Source organism: Mus caroli, unplaced genomic scaffold (assembly GCF_978045245.1).
Source record: "Mus caroli unplaced genomic scaffold, Mus_caroli_1 scaffold_13, whole genome shotgun sequence".
Lineage (NCBI taxonomy): Eukaryota > Metazoa > Chordata > Mammalia > Rodentia > Muridae > Mus > Mus caroli.
The window spans coordinates 25,557,492-25,581,126 of NW_028227268.1; the positions used below are offsets into that span (position 1 = coordinate 25,557,492).

The window sequence follows — 23,635 nt, forward strand, 5'->3', positions numbered from 1 at the left end:
TTTAAAAGGGGGGAAAAAACTCCATACACAACCCTCACAAAACCCGACAGATGCTAGGCTAATGGCATCCACTCTGCCGATTGGTGGGGATGGCTCATGAATATTAATGAGTCCAATGCTCCAAATGGTGCAGCTGTGAACCCAGCTGTGCCTGAAGCTCTCTGATCTCAAAACTTCCAGACAGGAGCCGGAGGTGGTCTGTGTCAATTCCCTACTCAGCCAAAACCCAGCAAGCTGGGTTGGCCTTCTTCTGTTCTCCCGTCTTGCTGGAGTTGGTGCTCTCGGCAGCCAGCTCTGCCAGCAGGCTGGGCTGCTGGGACAGCGGGCACTCTTCAGACATGGCTGTGCTTCCTCAGACTCCCAGCTTTTTTAATGATCCATTAGCAGCAGTGCACACAAGAGCACCTCAGTTAATGTGAGGCCAGGCGCCTTCTCATCTCAGTCTTGTGCTGAGTTAGGTGTTGGCTGCAGAAGATGTCCGAGGGAGAGAGCGTTCCTAATAGCATGGGCCCACGTACCAGAAAAACAGCAAGCATCGTTGAAAATTCCTTTTCATCCAGGCAGTGCTGGAGCCCTTCCGCATTTTTCTCTGCCCAGGGTGTGCCGAAGTCCAGCTACCCCAGCTGGATAGATTCTGTGTGAGAGATGCGTCGCTAGCCGTGGGGAGCGGCCCACTGAGTTGTGTGGAGGAATCAAAGTATTCTTTATTTTGATCTGAGCTCTGAGGCAAGTTTGGTGCCTGCTTTAGTCACCAGCTACTTCTGTGACCCAAGCCTAGTCAGCTCCCTGATCTGTGCTGTGGTCAGTAGTGGACTGGTGAGGACTGAGAGGAACGTTATTTCAGATGGTGGGTGGGGGTTTGGGGGGGATGAAGGAAGGAAAGTTCTGGTGTCAGAATAGTTTGATAGAAGTTGTTTGATAAGAGTCAGCAGGGTAGGCGGGCGTCATACTCCATTTCTCCCTGAGGAAGCTGGATTGAGTAAGGCTTGTAAAAGGCAGTTTTCAAATGGCTTGACCAGGACCTGGAGGGTGTCTGTGTCATTCCTATACCCAGTATGTCTGATCTTTGTAGGAGGTACTTTCTGAGGTCTGTAGTACTAAGGTGTGGTGGTACACACCTATATTTCCAGCACTGGAGCAGTTGAGGCAAGAGGATTGTGAGTTTAAGGCTAGCCTGGGCTACAGAGGGTGTTTCAGGCTAGCCTGGGCTACAGAGGGTCTTCCAGGACATCCTGGGCTATAGTAAGAAAGTGAACAACAGTAAACCAGCCTCGCAGAGTCCTTGGTTTGCTGGCTGCTAAGGCCTTAAGTCCCCACTACTGAGTCCTAGGTGACTCTGGTAGCTTTGCTCAGAGGCTCCATCTCCTACCAGAGGAGATTAAATTAGCTCAGTGTTTGTGAGTTTGTTTGTATACCACAACTCTTGCTTAGAATTCTTAACGACTTAGGGGGACTCCAAACAGGTCACGAGATGCAAGGGTGTGTCAAATATAGAAACGGGATCCGAGCAACCCCTGGCCCCACTCAGCAAGACTGAGGGAATTGGAGCACCTGATCTTTGTGGATGCAAGGGGAACAGGCTGCGGGAAGTCAGAGCCACTTCCTTCTTCAAGTGTGGGCAGAGGGCAGCCTCTGCCAGAAGGAAGTCATTTCTGTAGAGCCTGGCTCACGGAAACCTTTGGACTGTAGATAAATACCCTGCTTTACCACCATACTTCCTGAAAGGTTTGAAAGCTACCCCACCCCCCCACCCCCCACCCCCCACCCCCGCAGCAAGCTCTTCTCTAAAGGGAATGTTTTGGAAATGGCTGCAGACACCAAGTGTGCCTTGGCCCATCCTGCAGTCCTGACATGGGAGAGATCCATGTCTGGAGAGAGGGACAGCCCAGCCTGTAACTAGATGTTGAGGGGGAAGCTGGCGACCTCAAATCTCTCCAGACCACCAACTGCTCCTCCATCCACAGGCAGCCTCCACTTGAAAGGCCAGCAAGAGTCCTGTGCCCTGTGCTTCAACTCAGCAAGCGAGAACTAAGGTTGCTTCCTTCCGATTCAGGGCAGACGGATCTACTTCCCCTAAGCAAAGGAGAGAAACCCTAGTCTAGTGAGTGGTACTAGGATGCCAGCACTTCACAGTAGGGAGTGAGTATTCAGGGACGGACTGCATGGTGGTAAGTGACTGGGAAGTTGGTAAGGGATTTTCCTCCAGAGAGCTTCCATGATCTTTGGATTATGGGAAACCACCAACTAGAAGTTCAAGTCATTTCTGTCCTTTAGCTAACTTAACCCCCTTTTCTCTCGTTCTATCAATCCAAAGGGGCCAGCACGTTGGTTCCTCTCATTAAATACAATAAACTTGTGTCTCTTCCCTTAGTGGCTATGTTAGTAGGAGAATCCTGGCCCACCATCCAGCTTGACCTGAGGACCTCAGGCAGAAGGCCTAGAATAGGGAGAGCCCCAGGCAGTCTGTTGGAGGCAGTGCAACCTGCCCACTGTAAGCTACAAGACTTAGATATATTCTACCAATTAGGGCACATCTGTTCAGAATGCTGAAAGGCGGGCACTGTCTCTTTAAGAGCCATCCCACTCCTCTCCTTGAGCGATGAGGGCTGAGAGCACCGGGGAGTCAGATGCTGATTAAACAGTCCTACTGCAGAGCTCTGTTAGAAAATTACTGTAATTATGATCTAGTCCCAGCAGAGAGATGAGTTCCAATCCTGCTAATAACCCTTCCAGGTGCCTCAGCTTTCGTGCCCAGGGGAGGCAGCATCGACAGGGCTCTGGCTGGCATTGCGGCAGGCACTGGCCCTCCTGTGTGGCCTGCACAGCAAACACAACAAAGACACCAGACCCTCATCCTGTCTCTGGGCCTCCCGAGAGGGTGGTAGCTTTTGGTTGTGGTTTTTTTTGTTTTTGTTTTTGTTTGTTTCTTTGTTTTGTGTTTTGGTTCTTGACAGAGCTCCTGGGAGTCGCTTTGTATGAGAAAACTTTCCTCTAAACTAACAGTGACAGTGAAGACCAGGAAAAATGACAACCTCGGGACAAACCTGTCTCAAATCCCCCTCTTCTGTCAGGGGGCTGCAGTCAGCAACCCCCCTGGTGTCACGTGCAGCACCAGTCTCCGAGAGCTCGGGGATTCGAAAGGATCCGGGACAGTATGAATCTTTGAGCTGCATAAAATGATGCCGGGTCTTTGCCTCTTGTCCTGAAGTAGGATTTCGGCTTCAGTCTCGTGTTTCTATGCTACCCTTCCCAATTGAATGTCCTCTGGAGCCCTCAACAAAACGGACTTTCCTGACCTATGGCTGGATGTGGTGGCTCCCTCAGTCCCAACACTTAGGAGACTAAAGCAGGAGGATCACCGTGGGTACGAAGCCATCCTGGGCGATGTCCTGAATCCCAGAGCAGTCTGGACTACAGACTGAAATCCCATTTCTAAGAAAACCAAGGGACTGTAGCTTGGTACAGTGTTTGCCTGACATGTAGGTACAGGCCCCGGCTGTGCGTAAATGGGGTGGTAGCGGCCTCTGCCTGGGAGGCAAGGCAAGGGTTAAAAGGTCAAGGCCATCTTCAGCAACACAGGGAGTGTGGCTTTAGACTGGGTTATACAACCAGGCTCAACAAAACAAAAATTTCTGACCCAGCATGCCAAGGTTAAGAAACAGGACTCTGCTGCGCTCAACTTGAGATGTTGAAGAAATGACCCAAGTGTCCAAGTGCCAGGTGCCTTCCTAGAGGGTGCCAGCCCTGGGGGGCAATGGTGTGTGCCTGCTACTTCAGAAGCCAAATGGCCAGCGGGTGGCAGGGAAGCGTTTGCAGCCTGCGTTCTGTTCCATGGTGGCCAGCTGCTCACCATCAGGTGGAGAGCGTGTGGAGTGGGAAGCAGATGCCCTGTGAGGAGCGGCACTAGAAACCTCTTGGAACGAGCTCCGGTCACAGGAGGCCAGGAAGTGCCCTACTGTTGCCTGGTGCCACGAGCTCTTTTCCTTCTGTGGCACTTGGCCAGGTGGAAATGTGGAGGATTGTAATGGGAGCCCAGGAGGGACACACACACACACACACACGGCTGCTGACCGTGGGCCAGCTCCACCAGAGCCCCATGCCAGAGACAGCAGTCTCTGAACAGCCCGGCCATCAGGAAAAGGAAAAGCCTCACTGGCAAGTTTGCTGAGAAGCCAGGCCTGCGGGAGAAAGGACTTCAGAGGAAGGGGCATTGCCAGGCCTCATGCCAGGAGAGCTGGGTCATCTCTCTAGTGCCTGGCTCCCCAGCCCATTTTGCCGTATTTTTATTGTGCACACCTGTCCCGTGTGCACACCAGCACCTTCCTTCACTCTCAAAAGTGTCTTAGTTTGGAGCTGGGCATGGTGGTGTATCTGTGTCAACCCAGCTATTCTGGGAGCAGAGACAGAAGGACTATAAGTTCAAGGCCATCTCGGGCAGCCTAGATCCTGTCGCAAAATGGGGATGAGGCAAAGTGGTAGGGTCGGTGATTCTGGTATTGGGAAGCAGGGGCAGGAGGATTGCAAGTTTGGGGTCAGCCTGGGCTTCTCGGTGAGACCATCTCAAAACCAGCAGAAAACGGTTTCAGTTACGAAGCTAGAAGGCCACCCTATTGTACCTCCCCCCCACACACACCAACAATGTTTTCCCTTCATTATACGGGTTTAAAAATTTTGTACCAAAAGGGATAGACCTTAGAATGAGGTGTGGGCTAGTGTGATGGCTCTACCTAGCCTGCTGATTCAGTCTCAGAGATGGTTATGACTGGGGCACAGGATTGAAATCCCTTGGAAAAGAGAAATCTTTTTTTTTTTGTTGTTGTTGTTGGTGGGAGTTTGAAACTCCCTCCCAATCTCTGTAAATCCCAGTGGGAAACCCAATGGCTGGGCAGGAGGAGCGAGGGGTGATAATCTACACACTGGGAAATAAGTATGAGTCACTGGGCTGTGCTGCCCCATGAGCCTCTGAGTGGAGGGTGATTTTCCCGGAGTCAACCTCCAGTTTTTGACGCTGCTCTGGGAATTGACAAATTTCCTACCACTCACCATTGCGATTCACCCAGCTGGAACTGCTCCTAGCAGATTGGGGTGGGAGAGGATGCACCACACACCACACAAGGCTGGGATGGGATTCTTTTCTTTTTTTGGCCAAAGATAAAAGTGATGTCCCTGGCATCCGAGTTTTGTTCTTCATATGCAAAGAACTTACTCTTTTTTTTCTTCTTCTTGTGATTTCCCCCACCCCACCCCCCTTCTAGACAGGATCACACTATGTAGTCCAGTTTGGCTATGCTTAATTTTCAAGAGTACTTAGTGCTTTCATAACATCCTGAACAATGCAGACCAAATGCTCTAGCTCCAGGTTAGACTCTCTGGTGAGGGTGAGGGTTGGTAAATTCTGAATAAGAGATTCCCTGTAGGGCGTGCATGGTGGTACCCACCTATAATCCCAGCACTCTGGAGGTGGAAGAGGCAGGATATTCAATTTAAGGTCATCCCTGGCTGCACAGTGAGTTTGAGGCCAGTCTGGGTTGTGTGAGACCCTGTCACAAATAAAGCCCAACAACAACAAAAATAGCTGTAAAAAGATACACATTTGCCTCCTAAATTAGGATCTTAGATTTTTCTTCTTACCGTGATGTTAAGGGAGGGAACTCCTTCGCTTCTGTTTCTCTCCTGTCTCACTCACTGGGACAACTGGTTAAGAAACCATCCTATGTGTACGGCCACCAGTTCAGTGGCCAGATGTCCTAGTTATTTTTCCAGTTAGGGGCAGGTGGCAAAGATGGAGGATTTGGTTAGTAGAGTGAAACATTGACATGGATGCCTGATTAGACAGTTGCAGTCTCAGATGCTTGGCTGAGACCTTGGGCTGACTGAGGAGTAGTTTGTTGTATGGGGTTTAGTTTTCAACCAGATTCGGGAGTTTGTTTCCCTAAGGTCCTCTCTCCTTTAGGGTATTCTCTTTTGGGAGCCCTTCTTACTCTTGAGTGATGCCCCCACTTTTCCTTAATCTAAATTTTCTCTGGGGGGAAAGAACCCACAAAAATGAAACAACTCTTGAAAAAACAAACAAACAAAGATTAAATCAGTCACCTTTAGGACAGAAAATACCCTTCAGCCAGCGGCTAGAATCATCTCACCAGACCCGCTTCACCCTTCCTCAAATGTCAGGGTCAGAACAGTGGCTGACTATATTTTCTTTCCTGCAGGACCGGCCTAGGACTCACCATGCCGACTAGCATGGACTTTGTAATGATTCTCTTGCCTCCAACTCCACAGTGCTGGGATGACAGGCTTGTATTCTCTGCCCTGCTGAGGACAGATTTCCAAGATGCCTGACTTTGTATCTTTTAGGGATAATCTTGTCTCTTTCCTAAATTGTATTGCTAGAAAGGCCAGAGGTCTGAGTATGGTCGCCTCCTCTATAGTGCGGTGCACAGAAGTTCAGGAGACATTGGCAGTTAGGCAAGTTCATGGTTTCTTTACTCTTCAGGTGCAGAAGGCATCACCCTACTAAGGGACGATGGTTTTTGTTGTTGTTGTGTTTTGTTTTTTTTCGAGACAGGGTTTCTCTGTGTAGCCCTGGCTACCCTGGAACTCACTCTGTAGACCAGGCTGGCCTTGAACTCAGAAATCTGCCTGCCTCAGCCCTGGCTACCCTGGAACTCACTCTGTAGACCAGGCTGGCCTTGAACTCAGAAATCTGCCTGCCTCTGCCTCCCGAGTGCTGGGATTAAAGGCGTGCGCCACCAACGCCAGGCTGGGACTATGTTTTAAATGCCGGAAGCAATGGCCACAAGATTAAGAGCATGGGCCAGTGCAAGGAGTAATGGAGTCTCCTCGTCTTCTTTGCCTTTTCAACTCCCCTTCACCCTCCTCTCTCCCTTTTCTGGTGTCTAACTCAAAGGGTAAGTCCCACAGTCATGTTCCGCCCACCTAGTCTTCCAGAGTGGGACTCTGGGGGTTTCCAAAGGAAGGATGGGTGGGCATAGGAGGTGTTTGTGGTAAACACTGAACAATACCCATTGTTCTTACCTGTGGGTTGCGATTGGTGCAAAGGTTCCTAAAGCAGAAGGCAATTGGTTCTCTCTGGTTCACCTGCTCATATACTGCCACCTAGTGGTTCTCTCTCCTTCTAGCACCCTGGGTAATAGGGGATGATATAGCTACTTCTCTAGCGACACCCCCTAGACCCAAACTGTCCCACTCTTCTTGCCTCTCTATCCATACACAGACTTGTTTCCATTTTTTTTTTTTTTAAATCTCTGGGTCTGGAAATGAGTAATTAGCATAAGGGTTTGGTTTTTGTTTTTTTCCTTTGAAAAACTTGGAATCTACCGGCATCCCTGTGTGCTGCCTGGATTCTCTCCTGTGGTGATGTGAGATGAGAACTTGCTTACAACATGTCCCTGACAGAGGTGAGAAAGGCCCCTGCCAACGCAGGGCTGCTTCGAATAGGCAGTTTTTGATATACAATTTCTATAGCTGCTTGGGTGCTTGTCTTGCAAAATGTCTCATGTAGAGTCTGGCAACAACAGCTAGCCTTTACTGAGCGCTTACCACACGCCAGGTACTTCTCCAAGTACAGAGAACTTGACAAACCCCTTCATCTCCCTAATTACCCAGTGACCTGCTGAGAGAGAGAGAGAGAGAGAAAGCACACCCTCTCTTCACAGAAGAAACGGAGGCACTAAATGCCAACCCATCATACAAGGAAAAATGAGATTTATTCCCGGGTTGTCTAGTGCTGGGGTTTGTGTTCCCAACCATTGTTCTGTTGCCTTGTCAACGTGCAGAACTAGGTGCAGGTGACTGTTAAAGGAGCAGGACTCCCTGTTTTAGAGAGCCCCCCCCCCATGTCCTCACTCCGTCTGGGATTCCATCACTGGAGACCACAATGCCCACAGAGGGGCTCTCCAGCGTGCTCATTTCCAGGCCTTGCTTCTGTCTGTGTCTCAGAGGTTCATCACAGAAGAAGAAACAACCAAGTAGCCAACCAAAGGCAGTCTGAGACACTGACCAGAAGGGCACTAGCTGTCCTGAGTTCCAGAGATGTCTGTTCCATCAGTGGGACTGAAGGCAGTCAATCTCTCCTTCCCTGTCCGGGCTTTCACTCTTGCTGTGACTGTCCCTTCCCACTTTGCAGATGGCAAGAATACCTAGCAGTGCCATTTTGATATTATTAAAACTTAACATTTGCTTATTATTCATTTTTATTTATTCAAGTGTATGGGTATACATGTGCCATGGTACATGCATGGAGGTCAGAGGACAACGTGTGGGGATGGGTTCTCTCCTACCGCGTGGGTCCTGGGGCCTGAACTCAGGTCATCAGGCCTGGCAGCAGGTGCTCTTACCCATGGAACCATCTTGCCAGCCTGTGATATTGTCAGAAAGGAATTCAGCCCCACCATACAAGGCAAGGAAACACATCCAGACTTTATTTGTGCTTTGCAAGCCACAACCCATCAGTAGCCTCTTCCTCCCATGATTTCCTCCGTTGCTGTCTTCTTTGTAGCGGGCTCGTAGGAAAGGCTTATGGATGTGGGGACACAGAGAGGGCAGAAAGCTAGAAGCTGGCTGCTTGAGGAGCAGGTCTGATGAACTGTCTTCTTCCTACTCATCTTATCAGTGGCTTAAAGTCACACGAAGCAGCAGAGTCTTGGCTCCATTCAGGGAAGAGAAGAATCCATGGCCAGAGTTGGGGACAGGAGTTTCTGATGGTCTGTTTCTTCCTGAGGTAGGATAGAGAGAAGAATACGTTCCCTGAGGGATGAAAAACGTAAATTGTCTTTTTACGACTCAGAATATAAGAGCGTGGGTAGGGAGCAGCTCAGTTGCTAAAGTGCTTGCCTGGTACACGGGAAGCCCAGGATTCAGCCCCCAGCATGGCACCGACTGGGTAAGGTGGTGCACATCTTTTTTTGTTTTGTTTTGTTTTTTTTCAAGACAGGGTTTCTCTGTGTAGCCCTGGCTGTCCTGGAACTCACTCTATGTGGTCTCTCTTCCCCCACCCTGGAACCTGCTTGCTCAAGGGTGGAGTTTCCTGCTCATTTGTTCTGCCACGCCCACTGCTGGACCCTGTCGCTTTGCTGCTTGGAGGCACACACGTGTTCGTCCTGCTACTGGATCCCGAGTTACTTGGTGGGAAATTGGGTCCCCCCCCCCTTCCTTTATAACTGAATGTTGGAATTAGTAAAGGGGGGCCTTGAACATGGAATCGTCTTGGCCTCATTCTTTCGCCCGCCCCGTCTAGCTTCCTCTCTTTTCAGCTAGAACTGCCATCCTCAGTTGAACTGTTCGTGTTGCGGACTGCGGGTCGGCCGCAACAACTCTATAGACCAGGCTGGCCTCGAACTCAGAAATCCGCCTGCTTCTGCCTCCTGAGTGCTGGGATTAAAGGCGTGCGCCACCATGCCCGACTTTTTTTTTTTTTAAAGATTTATTTTATGTATATGAGTACATCATTGCTGTCTTCAGACATACCAGAGGAAGGCATCAGATCCTGTTACCGATGGTTGTGAGTCACCATGTGGTTGCTGGGAATTGAACTCAGGACCTCAGGAAGAGCAATCAGTGCTCTTAACTGCTGAGCCATCTCTCCAGCCCTGGTGCACATCTCTTATTCCAGTACTCAGGAGGTAGAGGCAAGAGGACCAGATGTTCAATGCCATCCTCAGTTACACAGCAAGGAACTGAAGCCAGCTTAGGATATATAAGACCACATTTCAAAAACAAAAATAAAAACAAAAAACAAAAACAACAACAAAAAAAACCCAACCAACCAACCAAACAAACAAAAAACCCCAAACGAACCACCCTTCCCCCGAAAACAACAACAACAACAACAAAACGGGGGTGGGGAGAAGTCTGGAGAGATGGCTCAGTGGTCAAGGACACTTTCTGCTCTTGCAGAAGACCTACTTTGGTTCCCAGCACTCACATGGTGGCTTACAGTCGTTTACTAATCCAGGTTCAGGGGATCTAACGCCCTCTTCTGGCCTCCATTGGCACCTACATGCATGTCCAGAACCTCCCATAATAGAAAAAATAATAAAAAATTAAAAGGTAGATTTACAAATGGCAGTAAACCCCTTTCCTGTTACCCTGTCTCAGAGCCGTGTGTTTGTTTGTTTGTTTGTTTTTTTTTTTTTTCCTGTCCTTAGAGGTGACTGATTCTGTTCTTTCTCCTTCCAGAGGTATTTCATACATGCATAAACAAATAGCTCTGTAAATCTACTCTGCGTGGTCTTTTGAGACGAGGTCTCACTCTGGAACCCAGCTGCCTTGTTACTCAGCCCATATCTGGTTTACAGTCTAGGGCAGTTGCCCTGCGTTCTGGGATTACAGGCATGCATGAGCCATGAACAACAGCTCTCTTCCACGCCTGTTTTCTACAAGGAAGCTTGCGGTTGGCTTGCCCTCCACTGCTGATCTTTGTACTTAACTGGTCTATCCTGAAACGTATTTGTAAGAGCATTCCTTTGCTTTTACTGCTGGGGAGTGCTCAAATCCCCGAATGCCCTACAGTTTCTTGCCTGTTCTCTTGGACATCCAGTTTGTCTCTAATCCCTTCCTAGACGAATGCCTCTGCTCATGTCTGTACCATTTGGCACATGTGCAAAGGACAGCCATGGGATCGATTCCGAGAAGAGGAAGTGTTGGGTTTAAAGGGAATGAAGAGCTACACTTCAAATAAACGACAAAGTGAAAGAAAGTGTTTTGTTCAGATTTGGCAGAAGGATCCCTGCCTCTCTGCACCCGTGGCCAGTAAACCGTCCTCTTTAGGGATGTCGTGAAGTCAAACCTGGAGTAACAGGCCCGAACTGGGGCTCGGTGATCTCACAAGAGCGAGCACTGGGGAGCCAAGGTCTATCTTGTGTATGTTCCTGACTGAGTTCACTCAGTTGCTGCAGACTAGGGAGGGGCCTGGGTGAGAAGGCTCCAGGACAGATCCTATCACTGTCACACTGATGGTGTGCCGCGCCCTGCCAGTAAAGGCTGACCCCTTGTTCAGCCGGAAGATGGAAATCCTGACATCAAGCTAGTCATGAATACTCTTTTACCGTTCTAAATTCTAGACCCACTGACCATCAAGGTGGCTCCCATTGCTACCCCACTCATGCTGAGCATGCCTGCTATTTTAAAACACCATGTGGGGGCTAGCTAACTCAGTGACAGAGCTCTTGACTAGTATGTAGAAAGTCCTAGATTCAATTCCCAGTAACACCTACAGACACACACACACACACACACACACACACTATCAAAAAACAAACAAACAAAAACAAAAACAAAACCCAAAACAAAGCAAAAACCAAACCAAAACAATCTACCAAAGCATGGTGTTCTTGCTCATAAAATTTTTTTTTGGTTTTTTGAGACAGGGTTTCTCTGTGTAGCCCTGGTTGTCCTAGAACTCACTCTGTAGACCAGGCTGGCCTCAAACTCAGAAATCCGCCTGCCTCTGCCTCCCAAGTGCTGGAATCAAAGGCATGTGCCACCACTGCCCAGCAGCTCAAAAAGCTTAATGCATATGCTTTATTACTTAAAAGTTACATCTCTATATATTGTGGGTCTTGATCTGCAGCCCAGGGTGCCTTGAATTCACGATCCTCCTGCCTCAGCCTCCCAAGTAGCTGTTAAAAGTTAATTTGATTATATTCCTAGGAATTCTCATAAAAGACTGAAAATTTCTATGGGTGTGGTGTGTAGTGTTATGAACATGATGGTGTAGGTATATACACATGTATGTGCTGGTACTCATGTACATATGTGTATGCATGTGGAGGCCAGAGGTCAATGTTGGCTGTTTTTCCTGAGTTGTTTTCCAACTTCTTTAAAAAAGTGAATTTTGCCAGGCAGTGGTGGTGCATGCCTTTGATCCCAGCACTCGGGAAGCAGAGGCAGGCAGATTTCTGAGTTTGAGGCCAGCCTGGTCTACAGAGTGAGTTCCAAGACAGCCAGAGATATACAGAGAAACCCTGTCTCAGAAAACCAAAAAAATAACCAAAATAGATGAATTTTATGTGTGGGTGTCCCACCTGTATGTGCATCTGTGCATCATGTACGTGCAGTGCCCACAGAAGCCAGAAGAGGGCATCGAATCTCCTGGAACTGGGGTTGTGAGCTGCCATGTGGATCCTGGGAATGGAACCCTGGTCCTCTGGAAGAGTAACCAGTGCTCATAGATGCTGAGCCATCTCTCCTGCCTGTCTCCCTCTCTGCCAAACCAAGCAGAATGCTATGGCTTCTTTAGAGACTGCTGGGTACTAACCAACATGCTAGAACACTAAAGACGGGTCCTGGAAATCAAACTCAGGTTCTCTGGCAGAGCAGTACATGTCTTTAAACACCTAGCTGGCTCTCCAGCCCCCTTTAGGCCTTTATCTTCCCCACTGACTAGGATGGCAACACAGGAAGCAGAGAGCTGAAGCATCCATTGTGCCCTGCCTGGGAAATACTGGCCACACACAGTGGGGCCCAAGGAGAAGCCTCACAGAACCCAAATGCCTCTGGCCGTTTGCTTCTAGATTTACATAAAGGAGCAACATAAATTCATGGGTCAAATCATTGCTATTTTGAATGGTCTGTCACTTTCAGTTGAGCCCAGTGCTAAGTGACCTAGTCCCTAAATTTAGGGAAACAAAATTCCACACTCGTCCCCTGACCATGGGTTTCAAGTAGCCCAGGCTGAGTTAGAATTTGCTATGTAGCCGAGGATAACCTTGGACTTGTGATCCTCCAGTTCTACCTCCAGGGCTCGGGTTATAGGTATGCACAAGTGTGTCCAGTTTTATGTGGTGCTGGGGATGAGAGAGGCGTCATGCATGCCAGATATGTAGTCTACCAACCCACATACATCTCTAGCCCACCCATTTTCTTTTCTTTTTTTCTTTCCTTTTTTTTTTTCCCAAGACAGGATTTCTTTTCATACCCCCAGATGTCCTAGAACTCACTCTGTAGACCAGGCTGACCTCAAACTCAGAGATCTGCCTATCTCTGTCTCCTGAGTGCTGGGACTAAAGGCATGGGCCACCACTGCCTGACTCTCATTCCCTTCTTCACTTTAACTTATTTATTATATTTTAGTCTTTGAGAATATTACACATGCTATTGCTCATACCCACCCCCTCTCATCTGAATTCTCTTATTTTTTAATTTAAAAAATTTTTTTTAAAGATTTTATTTATTTATTATATGTAAGTACACTGTAGCTGTCTTCAGATCTCATTACAGGTGGTTGTGAGCCACCATGTGGTTGCTGGGATTTGAACTCAGGACCTCCAGTCAGTGCTCTTAACCGCTGAGCCATCTCACCAGCCCTAAATTTTTTTTTTTTTGGTTTTTTTGAGACAGGGTTTCTCTGTGTAGCCCTGGCTGTCCTGGAACTCACTTTGTAGACCAGGCTGGCCTCTAACTTAGAAATCCCCCTGCCTCTGCCCCCCCCCCCCCCCCGAGTGCTGGGATTAAAGGCGTGTGCCACCACGCCCGGCCTCATCTGAATTCTTAACATCATTTTTGGAGAAGAAGGAAAGGCTGCTTCAGTGATGACCACACAGCTAGTGAAGTCATGGCCAACAAACTCCACTAAACTAAGGGCGGCTCTTGGACGCCGATACGGATACCTGGGCTTCATCTTCCTTCCATTTCAAAGGCGGTGGTGAGATAGTCCTTTGGAACAATTCCGATGACGCTGTTCAGCTCTCCTACCCACCAGCCGTACATGTTGTACTCCTGAAGAGGGAAAAGAAGATGGCAGTGGTTGGATACATGCTCCTACAAACTTCACACAGTGTCAGCGCTGGGAGAGTCAGCGGCTGGGTTCTTTGCTGGCTGCCAGAAAGAACTGTGAACACCCTTCCTAAGATCATCTCTAGATAGACCAAAGTCATCCAGAGGACAAAGAGAAGCGTGTTCGTTTTGCTGTAATCCTCACTGCATGGTGATGAGCATACTTGATGCTACTGCTGAATCTAACAACCCAAACATTTTATTTTTAAGTGTGTGTGTGTGTGTGTGTGTGTGTGTGTGTGTTAGAGGTGGTTGGCTGTGAGCTGCTGACAAGGGTGCTGGGGGCCAGACTCAGGTCCTCTGCAAGAACAGTAAATACTTTTTAAAATTTTTTTTAAAGAAACAAACTTTCTCTCTCTTTAAGATTTACTTATTTGTTTTATATATACGAGCTGCCTTCAGACACACCAGAAGAGGCACTGGATTCCATGACAGATGTTTAGTTCCCACATGGTTGTTGGGAATTGAACTCAGGACCTCTGGAAGAGCGGGCCTCTTAACCTCTGAGCCATCTCTCCAGCCCCTAACAGCTTTATATTTTTCTAAAGGTAGGGATTCACTGTGCAGTCCAGGTTGGCCTTGGACTTTTGATCTTCTGGCCTCTGACTCCTGAGGACTAGAATTTTAGGTATCCACCACTACACAAATGCTTTTTAAAAATCTTTCCTCTCGGGGCCTAGCAAACACATAAGTGGATTCTCACAGTCAGCTATTGGATGGATCACAGGGCCCCCAATGGAGGAGCTAGAGAAAGTATCCAAGGAGCTAAAGAGATCTGCAACCCTGTAGGTGCAACAACAATATGAACTAACCAGTACCCCGGAGCTCTTGACTCTAGCTGCATATGTATCAGAAGATGGCCTAGTCGGCCATCACTGGAAAGAGAGGCCCATTGGACACGCAAACTTTATATGCCCCAGTACAGGGGAACGCCAGGGCCAAAAAATGGGAATGGGTGGGTAGGGAAGTGGGGGGGGGGGGAGGGTATGGGAGACTTTTGGGATAGCATTGGAAATGTAATTGAGGAAAATACATAATAAAAAAAATATAAAAAAAATCTTTCCTCTCTCTCTTTTTTATTTTTTTGAGACAGGATCTTACTATATAGCCTCGACTGGCCTAGAACTCACTATGTAGACCAGTGCAGATTTAAAGGCATAAAGTACCACATCTTGCTTTTCTCCCTTTAAAAATAATTTTATTATTTTTTAAGATTGACTTTTATTATTTTTTAATCATGTGTGTGTTTATGTGTGGGGGTCTGGGGATATATGTGAGTACAGGTGCCCTTGGGCAGAGGAGTCAGATCTCCCTAGAGAGTGTTAAAGGCGGTTGTGAGTCACCTGATGTTGTTGCTGGGAATTGAACTCAGGTCTTCTGAAAGAACAGTATGTGCGCTTAGATGCTGAACTATCTTTCTAGACTCCTCCCCTTTAACCAAGTGAATGCTATGGCTTCTTTAGAGAGGGCTGAACACTAGCTAAATGCCAGAAACACTAAAGATGCTTCAGGGTGACAGGTCATAGTTCAGGTCAATACTATCCATCAAGCATCTTCCTTGTGCAGAGTGCTATCTGGGGTTCCTCAAGGGACACAAGGATGGCTTGAAACCCTGCTTGTTCTTGGGAGTTTATGGGGCAGAGTAATGGCTGTTGGAGTCAGATAGGCTGGAGCAAATCCTCAGTTGGCCTTTTGGCAGCCCTGTGGCCTCAGGTTCTCCTGGTATCTCCCTCTCCATGCTGTGAGGATGAGAGTGGGACCACAGTGTCCTAAGCCTAGAAGAGGTGGGGACGGGGCATGGGTGTGGGCAGGCATACCTGTAAGGAAGGTAATATTGGAAGGGAGGGAACAAATAAGAAAAGGCCTGAGGGTGTTTTATTTCAACTGGGTCTGGGAGCAAGATGCGACCCACATTTTGCACTGTTGGTGGTTGAGATTTAAGAGGGGGAAAAAAAAAAGAACGGATTGAGGACATGTTCAAATCAGGCTCCCTATTTTTAACTGGTGATCTTTTTGTTTCCAGTGTTACTCTGCTGCTTGCCTCAACAGGGAAAACACCAAGCCAGGCCTTGGTGGCGCACGCCCTTAATCCCAGCATTTGGGAAGCAGAAGCAGGCAGATCTCTGAGTTCGAGGCTGGCCTGGTCTACAGAGTGAGTTCCGGGACAGCCAGGGCTACACAGAGAAACCCTGTCTTGAAAAACAAAACAAAAACCAAACAAAGAAAAAGTAAAACACCAAGTACATTGTCCACCAAGCTGCTGAAGTTTTAGCTCTAGCCCTAAGCCTAACCCATCAGCCGGCTCCTGGCCCAGCTCCTGGCCCAGCTCCTGTCCCCAGCTCCTGTCCCCAGCTCCACTCCTCTGGTTCTTGACCTCAGTGAGTAGTGCCGAGATGCCCTTGCTTATACAGTCCTCCCCAATGTCACCTCTTCCTTCTACTCAATCCCGTGTGCTGTTAATTCCCTCTCTAAAAGTTGACTGAAAATCTGCCCACTTCTCTATTGCTAATACCCTAGAGTCACGTTATGCTCGCACGGGGGATACGGAAACATTCCACAGTTGTTCTCTGTGCCTGCACTCCCCTGTCTTCCTCACCTACTCTTCATCCTGCACCAGGATTTATAATTGCACAGAGAATGCTGCTACTCTGTGGGAACCTCTGTGTGTGTGTGTGTGTGTGAGTTCTCATTGCCTCTTGACAACTTTTTTCTTTTTGTCACAGGGTAGCTCTTGGTGTACTTGAACTTACTCTGTAGACTAGGCTGGTCTTGAACTCACAGAGACCCACTTGCCGCTGCCTCCTGTGTGCTGGGATGAAAGGCAGTGTAACACAATGCCTGGCTCTTGATAATTTCTTTTTTTTTTTTCAAACATAATATTTTTATTAATTATTTGGAAATTTCACATAATGTATCTCCGTCACACTCACTTCCCAGTCCATCTAGATCAGCTTCCCACCCTTGTGATCCCCCCCCCCAAGAAAAAAACTTCAATTCCCCCGCCCCTCGCAAACACAAGTCCAATTGTGTTTTCCATACTTGGCCAGCCCCTTAAAGAAAACTGCATCCCCCTCCATCTGCATCCCTGCCAAAGACCTCAATTGTGGAGAACAACACCTCAACTTCCTTATCACAATTTTTAAGACTTTTCTCCGGCTTCCTGTCTAGACCGTTACTTTTTGGGAGGGGAGGAAGACATAAAGGGAGGTAGGGGTTAGTATAAAAGCCTTCTATGACTTTTTTCAACTGTGAGTCTGAAGCCATCATTTTGCAGTTACCGCTACAAAAGTAGCTTTCTTGCCCTTTATAACCAGTGGGGGCGTGGATCACGGACTTCCATGAGGTCTCTCCGGCATCAGCATGTACCACAGACCTCAGCCTGGTCTCCAGTGACAGATAGACCATGGACAGCAACACAACCCTACACCTTCATCTTGCCAGCTTCTTAAAGGATGGGTAAAGCTCCTTGTGATTCTGTCCCGCGAGGTACTAGGTGTTGTCACCCACCTCCTCAGTAGAACAGAACTCTCCTAGGTTGCTTACACAGGCTACGGGTTCTCTCATGTGGCCTTCCTTCTGTTTTTATAGCCTCTATGTCTCCATGCCACGGGACTCACTTCTAAGCAGCCTGCAGATTTCAATTCCCGAGTCACGCGTTCTAAGATGCATCCCCTGGCCACTCTGACTGTGTCTGAGGGCTCCGTTCTATTATCTACTGTGCTTTCCCAGAAGAGTTCACCACACTGCCTTCTGCTCGGTGCTAATCGCTGGATGGGAAGTGCCCAGTGCCCTCTCCGTTTTCTTTTTATACAGCTTGTGTAGCCCAGGCTGCCCTTGAACTCCTGATCCTTCTGCCTCCAGAGTGCCAGGGCAACAGATGTTTACCACCACACCTGGTTTAGATATTGTCTAGTTTCTGTTTTGTTGCTGTGGTAAAACACTCCGACCAGAAGCAACTTAGAGGGGTGGTGTGGTTTGAATGAGAATGGCACCCTGAAGCTCAAGTATTTGCATGCTTAGTCCACAGCTGGAAGGATTAGGAGGTGTGGCCTTTTGGAGAAGGCATGTCACTGGGAATAGGCTTTCAAAAGCTCATACCATGTCTAGTCCCCGCAACCCCCACCCCTGCCTGCTGCCTGCTGCCTGCTGCCTGCTGCTCAGGGTATAAAGCTACTACTCCAGAGCCTGGCTTGGCTACTTCCTGCCATGATGGTCATGGGCTAACCTTCTGAAACTGTGAACAAGCCCGGATTAAATGCATTTTAAATGAGTGTGGCCCTGGTCATGGTGTCTCTTCTTAGCAATAACATTGTAACTAAGACAAGTAGAAAAGAGTTTACTTTATATTATACTTCCATACTACTGAGAGAAGCCAGGATAGGAGCTTAAAGCTGCAACTATGGAGGAATGCTGCTGCTGGCTCACCGATTGGCTTGCTCATAGCCTGTGGATGCCTTGACCAGTGCCTATGGGTGGTACCCTCAAGGCAGGGATGGAGAGGTGGCTCAGTGGTTAAGAGCACTGATTGCTCTTCCAGAGGACCTAGGTCCAATTCCTAGAATCCACACGGTGCCTCATGACTGTCCATAACCCCAGTTCCAGGAGATCCAATTCCCCCTTCTGACCTTCGCATGCACCAGGTACCCAGCATGGTACATAGACATATATGTAGGCAAAGCATATATATATATATAAAAAGTCCATGAAGACAATCTTTCATAGATATGACCACAGTACAATGTGATAAAAAATTATTAAATCCAGACTCCCCCACCCCCAGATGATTATAGACTATGTCAAGTTCACAGTTAATGCTAACTAGGACAAGCACGTTTTTTTAAATGCTGGCTGGCCCTTGTTGGTTTTGTTTGTTGAGCTCTTAGCAGGAAGCACAGAGTGGGTCCGTAGAAATGCATTTTAAGTGAGGCCACGGAGAAATGATGGGGCAGTAAGAATTTGCACTCTCAACTGAACAGACTGCATCTAAACCAATTCCTACATACTTCCCCAGTGTCTGAACAGGTTGTGGCAGAAAGAGACCAGCTGCGATTGGGGACAGTGGCCCCAAATGGCTTCCTACCTGCTAAGTCTCAGATGCCACAGTCATGAGACAGTGAGTGACTACTGAACTAATTCTTTAAGGACTTTGTTTCCCTTTTGGAGCAGAGCCTCTCTCACTTGTTAGCTCAAGTTAGCCCAGAACTTACTAAGACTGATATCATATAAATCATATCACATCATATAAATCACATCAACTTATCTATCTATCTATCTATCCATCCATCCATCTATCCATCCATCCATCCATCCATCCATCTATCTACCTACCTATCTATCCATCCATCTATTGTCTAGCTATCATTCTATCTATATATGTATTTATCTATGCACATGTGCCAGAAGAGGGCGTTGAATCCCTTGGAACGGGAGTTATAAGCAGTTGTCAGCTGCCACATGTGGGTACTGGGAACCAAACTTGGATCCTCTGTAAGAATAGAGATACCCTCAACCATGTCAATGCTTAGCCATCTATCCAGCCCCAAGACTGAATTTTAAAAGGTCCTAAAAGGAGCTGAGTGTGATAGCTCATACCTGTTATCCCAGCATTGTAGAGGCTGAAGTAAAGATTGCTATGAATTCAAGACCATCCTGGGTTACAAAGTGAAACACTGTCTCAAAAACAAACAAAAACAAAATCAAAAGCCAAACTACTACCAACAAAAGAAACCTAAAACCACCCCCTCCCCCAAATCAAAACGCGTATACACATGATCACACCCAACGCAAACTCGGTAGAGGATAGGAAGGCTGCTCAATAGGTGAAGTGCCTCTCTTTCAAATATGAAGACCTGAGTTCCAATCTTCAGCATCCATATAAATGCCAGGTGGGCACAGCAGCTGCTGGTAATCTCAGCACACGGGAAGCAGGAGGCCAGCTAGATGCTCTGGGCTCAAGGGAGAGACCCTGCCTCAATGTGCAAGGTAGAAATCAATCAAGAAAGATACCCAGAAGCCGGGCCGTGGTGGCGCACGCCTTTAATCCCAGCACTCGGGAGGCAGAGGCAGGCGGATTTCTGAGTTCGAGGCCAGCCTGGTCTACAAAGTGAGTTCCAGGACAGCCAGGGCTATACAGAGAAACCCTGTCTCGAAAAACCAAAAAAAAAAAAAAAAAAAAGAAAGATACCCAGAGCCGGTTGTGGTGGTCCACACCTTTAGTCCTAGCACTTGGGAAACAGAGGCAGATGGAGCTCTGTGAGTTCAAGGCCAGACTGGTGGAACACAGCCAGGGCTAGACAGAGAGACTCTGCTCAAAATACAAAGAAACAAACCAAACCGAACCAACCCAAAAAACAAACACACAGAAGAAGAAAGACACTTAATATCTACTTCAGGCCTTTATATATATGCACACATACACACATGCATGTGCACCTGAATATGCCCATGTGAAAATTTACACACCCACATACACAGGCAAAAAAAAAAAAATCCAAACAACAACAACATCGTCTTATATAACTGAACGCATCTGTCCATCACTCTTTGCACTATTCCTCATTTCTTCCCCCACCAGGCCACCTCCCTCTTTAGTGTGTCTGCATATGACACCCACTCAGGCTACCTCAGTCTGTGTCTGACAGGACATTTCAAAGCCCAGCTCAATGCAAGTGACATCATGGTTCATTTTCCCATGCTGAAGTCAGCCCAGTTTCTGCCTTTAGCTTGTTTTTCAGTCTGAACTGCATCTTCATCCTTTCTGTCTTAGGTTTGCTCCTAGAGCTGCCCCATGTGCGCCAAGCCACAGGAATGTCTACATCTGCGTGGCTTTGCTGTGACCCTTTGACTTCCTCTCTCACAGCAACTCATAAGAACTAGCCTCAGCTCCTTTGCTTTCTCCAAGGCAGAGAGAGGGTGAGCCGGACTGTCTTCTGACCAAAGTTAACTCCCTCAAGTCAAGCTTTTGTGTCGGTGAGGTGTGCAGGGCTTCCCATAAAGCACTGGCCCTACGGGGATTAGCTGAGATGACCCTTGACTTTTGACTCACACTTTGCAGACTCTTTTGGCTGTGATGCCAGGAGGAGGGACCAAGCCTTGGAGATGTACTCTCTGCCAACTCATAGAGGGTGCACACTGGAAGCAGATGAGGCTCAGCAGGGCACCTGCCAAGGCCAGGCTCCCAGTCAGGTTGCTCTTGCTCGAGGGGAGCGCTGACCTGCCGACCACAGATGGAGTGGGCTCAGCACAGTGGTGAGACCAGAAACGAGTTGAGAGCAGCTCTCTGCCCTTCAAAACAAAAGAGCCGGCAGAAGAGTGAAGAGGAGAGCAGAGTCTCAGAGACCATATGTGTCGTGCTGTGGAAGCCTGGGAGCTTAATCAAAGCACCTACAGGTCCTGGGATCCGACTGTCTTTTCCAGATTTCATCCCCTGGTTGGATACCGAAGAAAGGGCTGCAGGGCTGCGGTTTAAAGCATGAATGGAAATTTCGAGCCTTCTCTCCCACTACCACCCCCCATGCATTGCTCCAGCCCAGTCTGAACACCACGAGGTATTTTAAAATAATTTCTACTTTGATGAATTGCTGGGGAGTCCACAATTGCTCATAATCAAAGGGAGAAAAATGCAAATGAGATCCGGCCGAGAACTATCACCACCAAACGTTTATTTCACTGCACAGTGCCAAAAAGAATTAAAACAACATTAAACTCACAGCAATCATGTTTAAGCCCTCGTTTCCAAGTGCCAAATTGCACCACTCTGGATCATACAGATGTTCGTTAATTATGCTAATTTTTATTAAACTATTAAAATGGAGAGAATACTGGCTCAGCCAGGCAGACCCAAGCTCTGAATGAACTCTTCTACTGTCTAGAGGTGCTAATTTACTGCTTTTTTTATTAAGTTGCTGATTCTTGGGTTTTAGTTTTTAGGATCGAACTGAACTGAGTTTCTGGGATCAATGCTTTTCCCATAAAATCTGAACTTCTCTTGGCCCAGCTGTTTGGAAAAAAAAAAATTGAAGAGTGCTTTGAGGCTCCCAGGAGATGTACAGACTTCTTCAACGCAGGAGTGTCTCTACCTTCAAACTGGGGACACATACCTATACATATCATTGTGTATATCATTGGGGCATCCAAACTACACATGTTCTCCACTCCATGACTCTGTATACTATGAAGGCTAAAGGTGAGACTTTAATGGTCTTTTTGTTGTTGTTTGTTTTTGTTTGTTTGTTTGTTTGTTTTCGAGACAGGGTTTCTCTGTGTAGTCCTGGCTGTTCGGGAACTCACTCTGTAGACCAGGCTGGTCTCGAACTCAGAAATCTGCCTGCCTCTGCCTCCCCAGTGCTGGGTTTAATGGTCTTAATGGTACCGAATTATTACTTGAATAAGTTCTAGATTAAAAAAAAAAAAAACAAAAAACCTCAAAAAAAAAAAAACAACAAAAAACCCAAACTCAAACAAACAAACCAAGACCCTACAACAAAACTCCTCACATGTTCTGCTTCACATCACATCTCATCTGGAAGAAATAAATATGGCATGTTGCTTTTTTCCACTTTAGATCAAACATCTGTTTCTCTCAACTTGAACCTTGTCAAATCTCCCTGAACCCCTTCTACTCCCAGCGAAGAGGTTTTGAAAATGAAAGTTGGTGTTTGGTCTCCATGATCAGGACAGAGGAACGATTGGCTTGGGTGAATGGCAGGTTGGATGAACCTGAGTTGCACGCAGTGCTCACTGTCACCCACAATCAGGAGTGTTTATGGGGGGTGGCACACAGCCCTAAAGGGATGTATGCTGCTGATCACAATCAACAAGGAAAAACAAAGCCAAAAAAACCCCAAACAACAACAAAACCAACCCACCAGACCTGCCATAAAAAGAACAGCCGATCCTATAAACAAAAAGCAGTATGGTCATCAACAACAGGCATGTCACACAGCTTGACTCTGCCTCCAGTGTCTTCCTATTGCTGTTTATGGCTTCAAGACTATGATAGGCCTCCTCAGTGTTCCTCCTGTCACAGGGCCTTGAGCCCCTGTGTGGTGCTGTAAATACCCTGTCAGTAGGTGTCAGGGGACATCAGGGAGAAAACCAGCAGGCGCCTATCATAAGCCTTAAAAGAGATTAAATACCCCTACTCCATGATTGCTACATTTTAATCTCTCTCCTCCCTGCTGGTTCCTATTTGTATAAGCTCTTCCATGGCTCCCCTGGAGTAGCACAGACATGACCTGGAATGACCATCCTGTCTTGGGATGAGAATTCAATTTCTAGGCTCAATGAACCCTAGGCTGTTCCAACAGAAGGGAGCTCACAGCCTCTTAAGGCTTCAAGTCTTACAGTGGAATCTGTCAACCCTTACCCTGTCTATGGAGGGATGGGAAAGACTTTTTCCTGAATTCTCGAAATTGGCATTACATTTTGGGCGGAAGTATATGTGGGTCCCATGCCCGGAGTCTTCATGAGATCCTCAAAGGGTTTATGAACCCTCCCCAGTTTACAGACGAGCACCCTAGAGGAAAAGACAGTGGATTTCATGGCCTAGGTCTGGACTTTGTCCTATTATTGACACCTACTAACTTTACTGAACAAAATATAATTAACAACAACGACGACCAAGAATCCTTGTTCCTCGCTTGCTGGGGTTTTCTAGGTGTGGGTCCTTTCCTGAATCCTGTATCCTCTCCCTTCCTGACCATATTTGCCTGTCATAGGGACCAGCATTTACACTTTGACTTAAAAGGCTCACATAGATTTCAGTGGCTTTTGGCACAAGCCTCTGATGGGCTTAGCTCCATTGAGAAGGCTCTGTTATGGAGGCCTCGGGTGAGTTCCT

At 47.6% G+C, this 23,635-nt stretch overlaps 1 protein-coding gene across 3 annotated transcripts in view; it reads right to left on the minus strand.

Moving 5' to 3' along the window:
• Window positions 1-8,606: 8,606 nt before the first annotated feature.
• Skap1 (src kinase associated phosphoprotein 1) overlaps window positions 8,607-23,635 on the minus strand; it is a 296,507-nt gene continuing 281,478 nt past the window's right edge. For 2 of the 3 annotated variants that reach the window (XM_029484147.2, XM_029484146.2), the window contains 2 exons: window positions 13,629-13,737; window positions 8,607-8,735 (listed from right to left, as the gene is read on the minus strand). In XM_029484147.2, the coding sequence (XP_029340007.1) occupies window positions 13,636-13,737 (102 nt within the window). In that variant the 3' untranslated portion in view covers window positions 8,607-8,735; window positions 13,629-13,635. Of the gene's footprint in view, window positions 8,736-13,627; window positions 13,738-23,635 lie in introns of those variants that run through there. The other variant, XM_085829237.1, reaches the window with a different exon arrangement.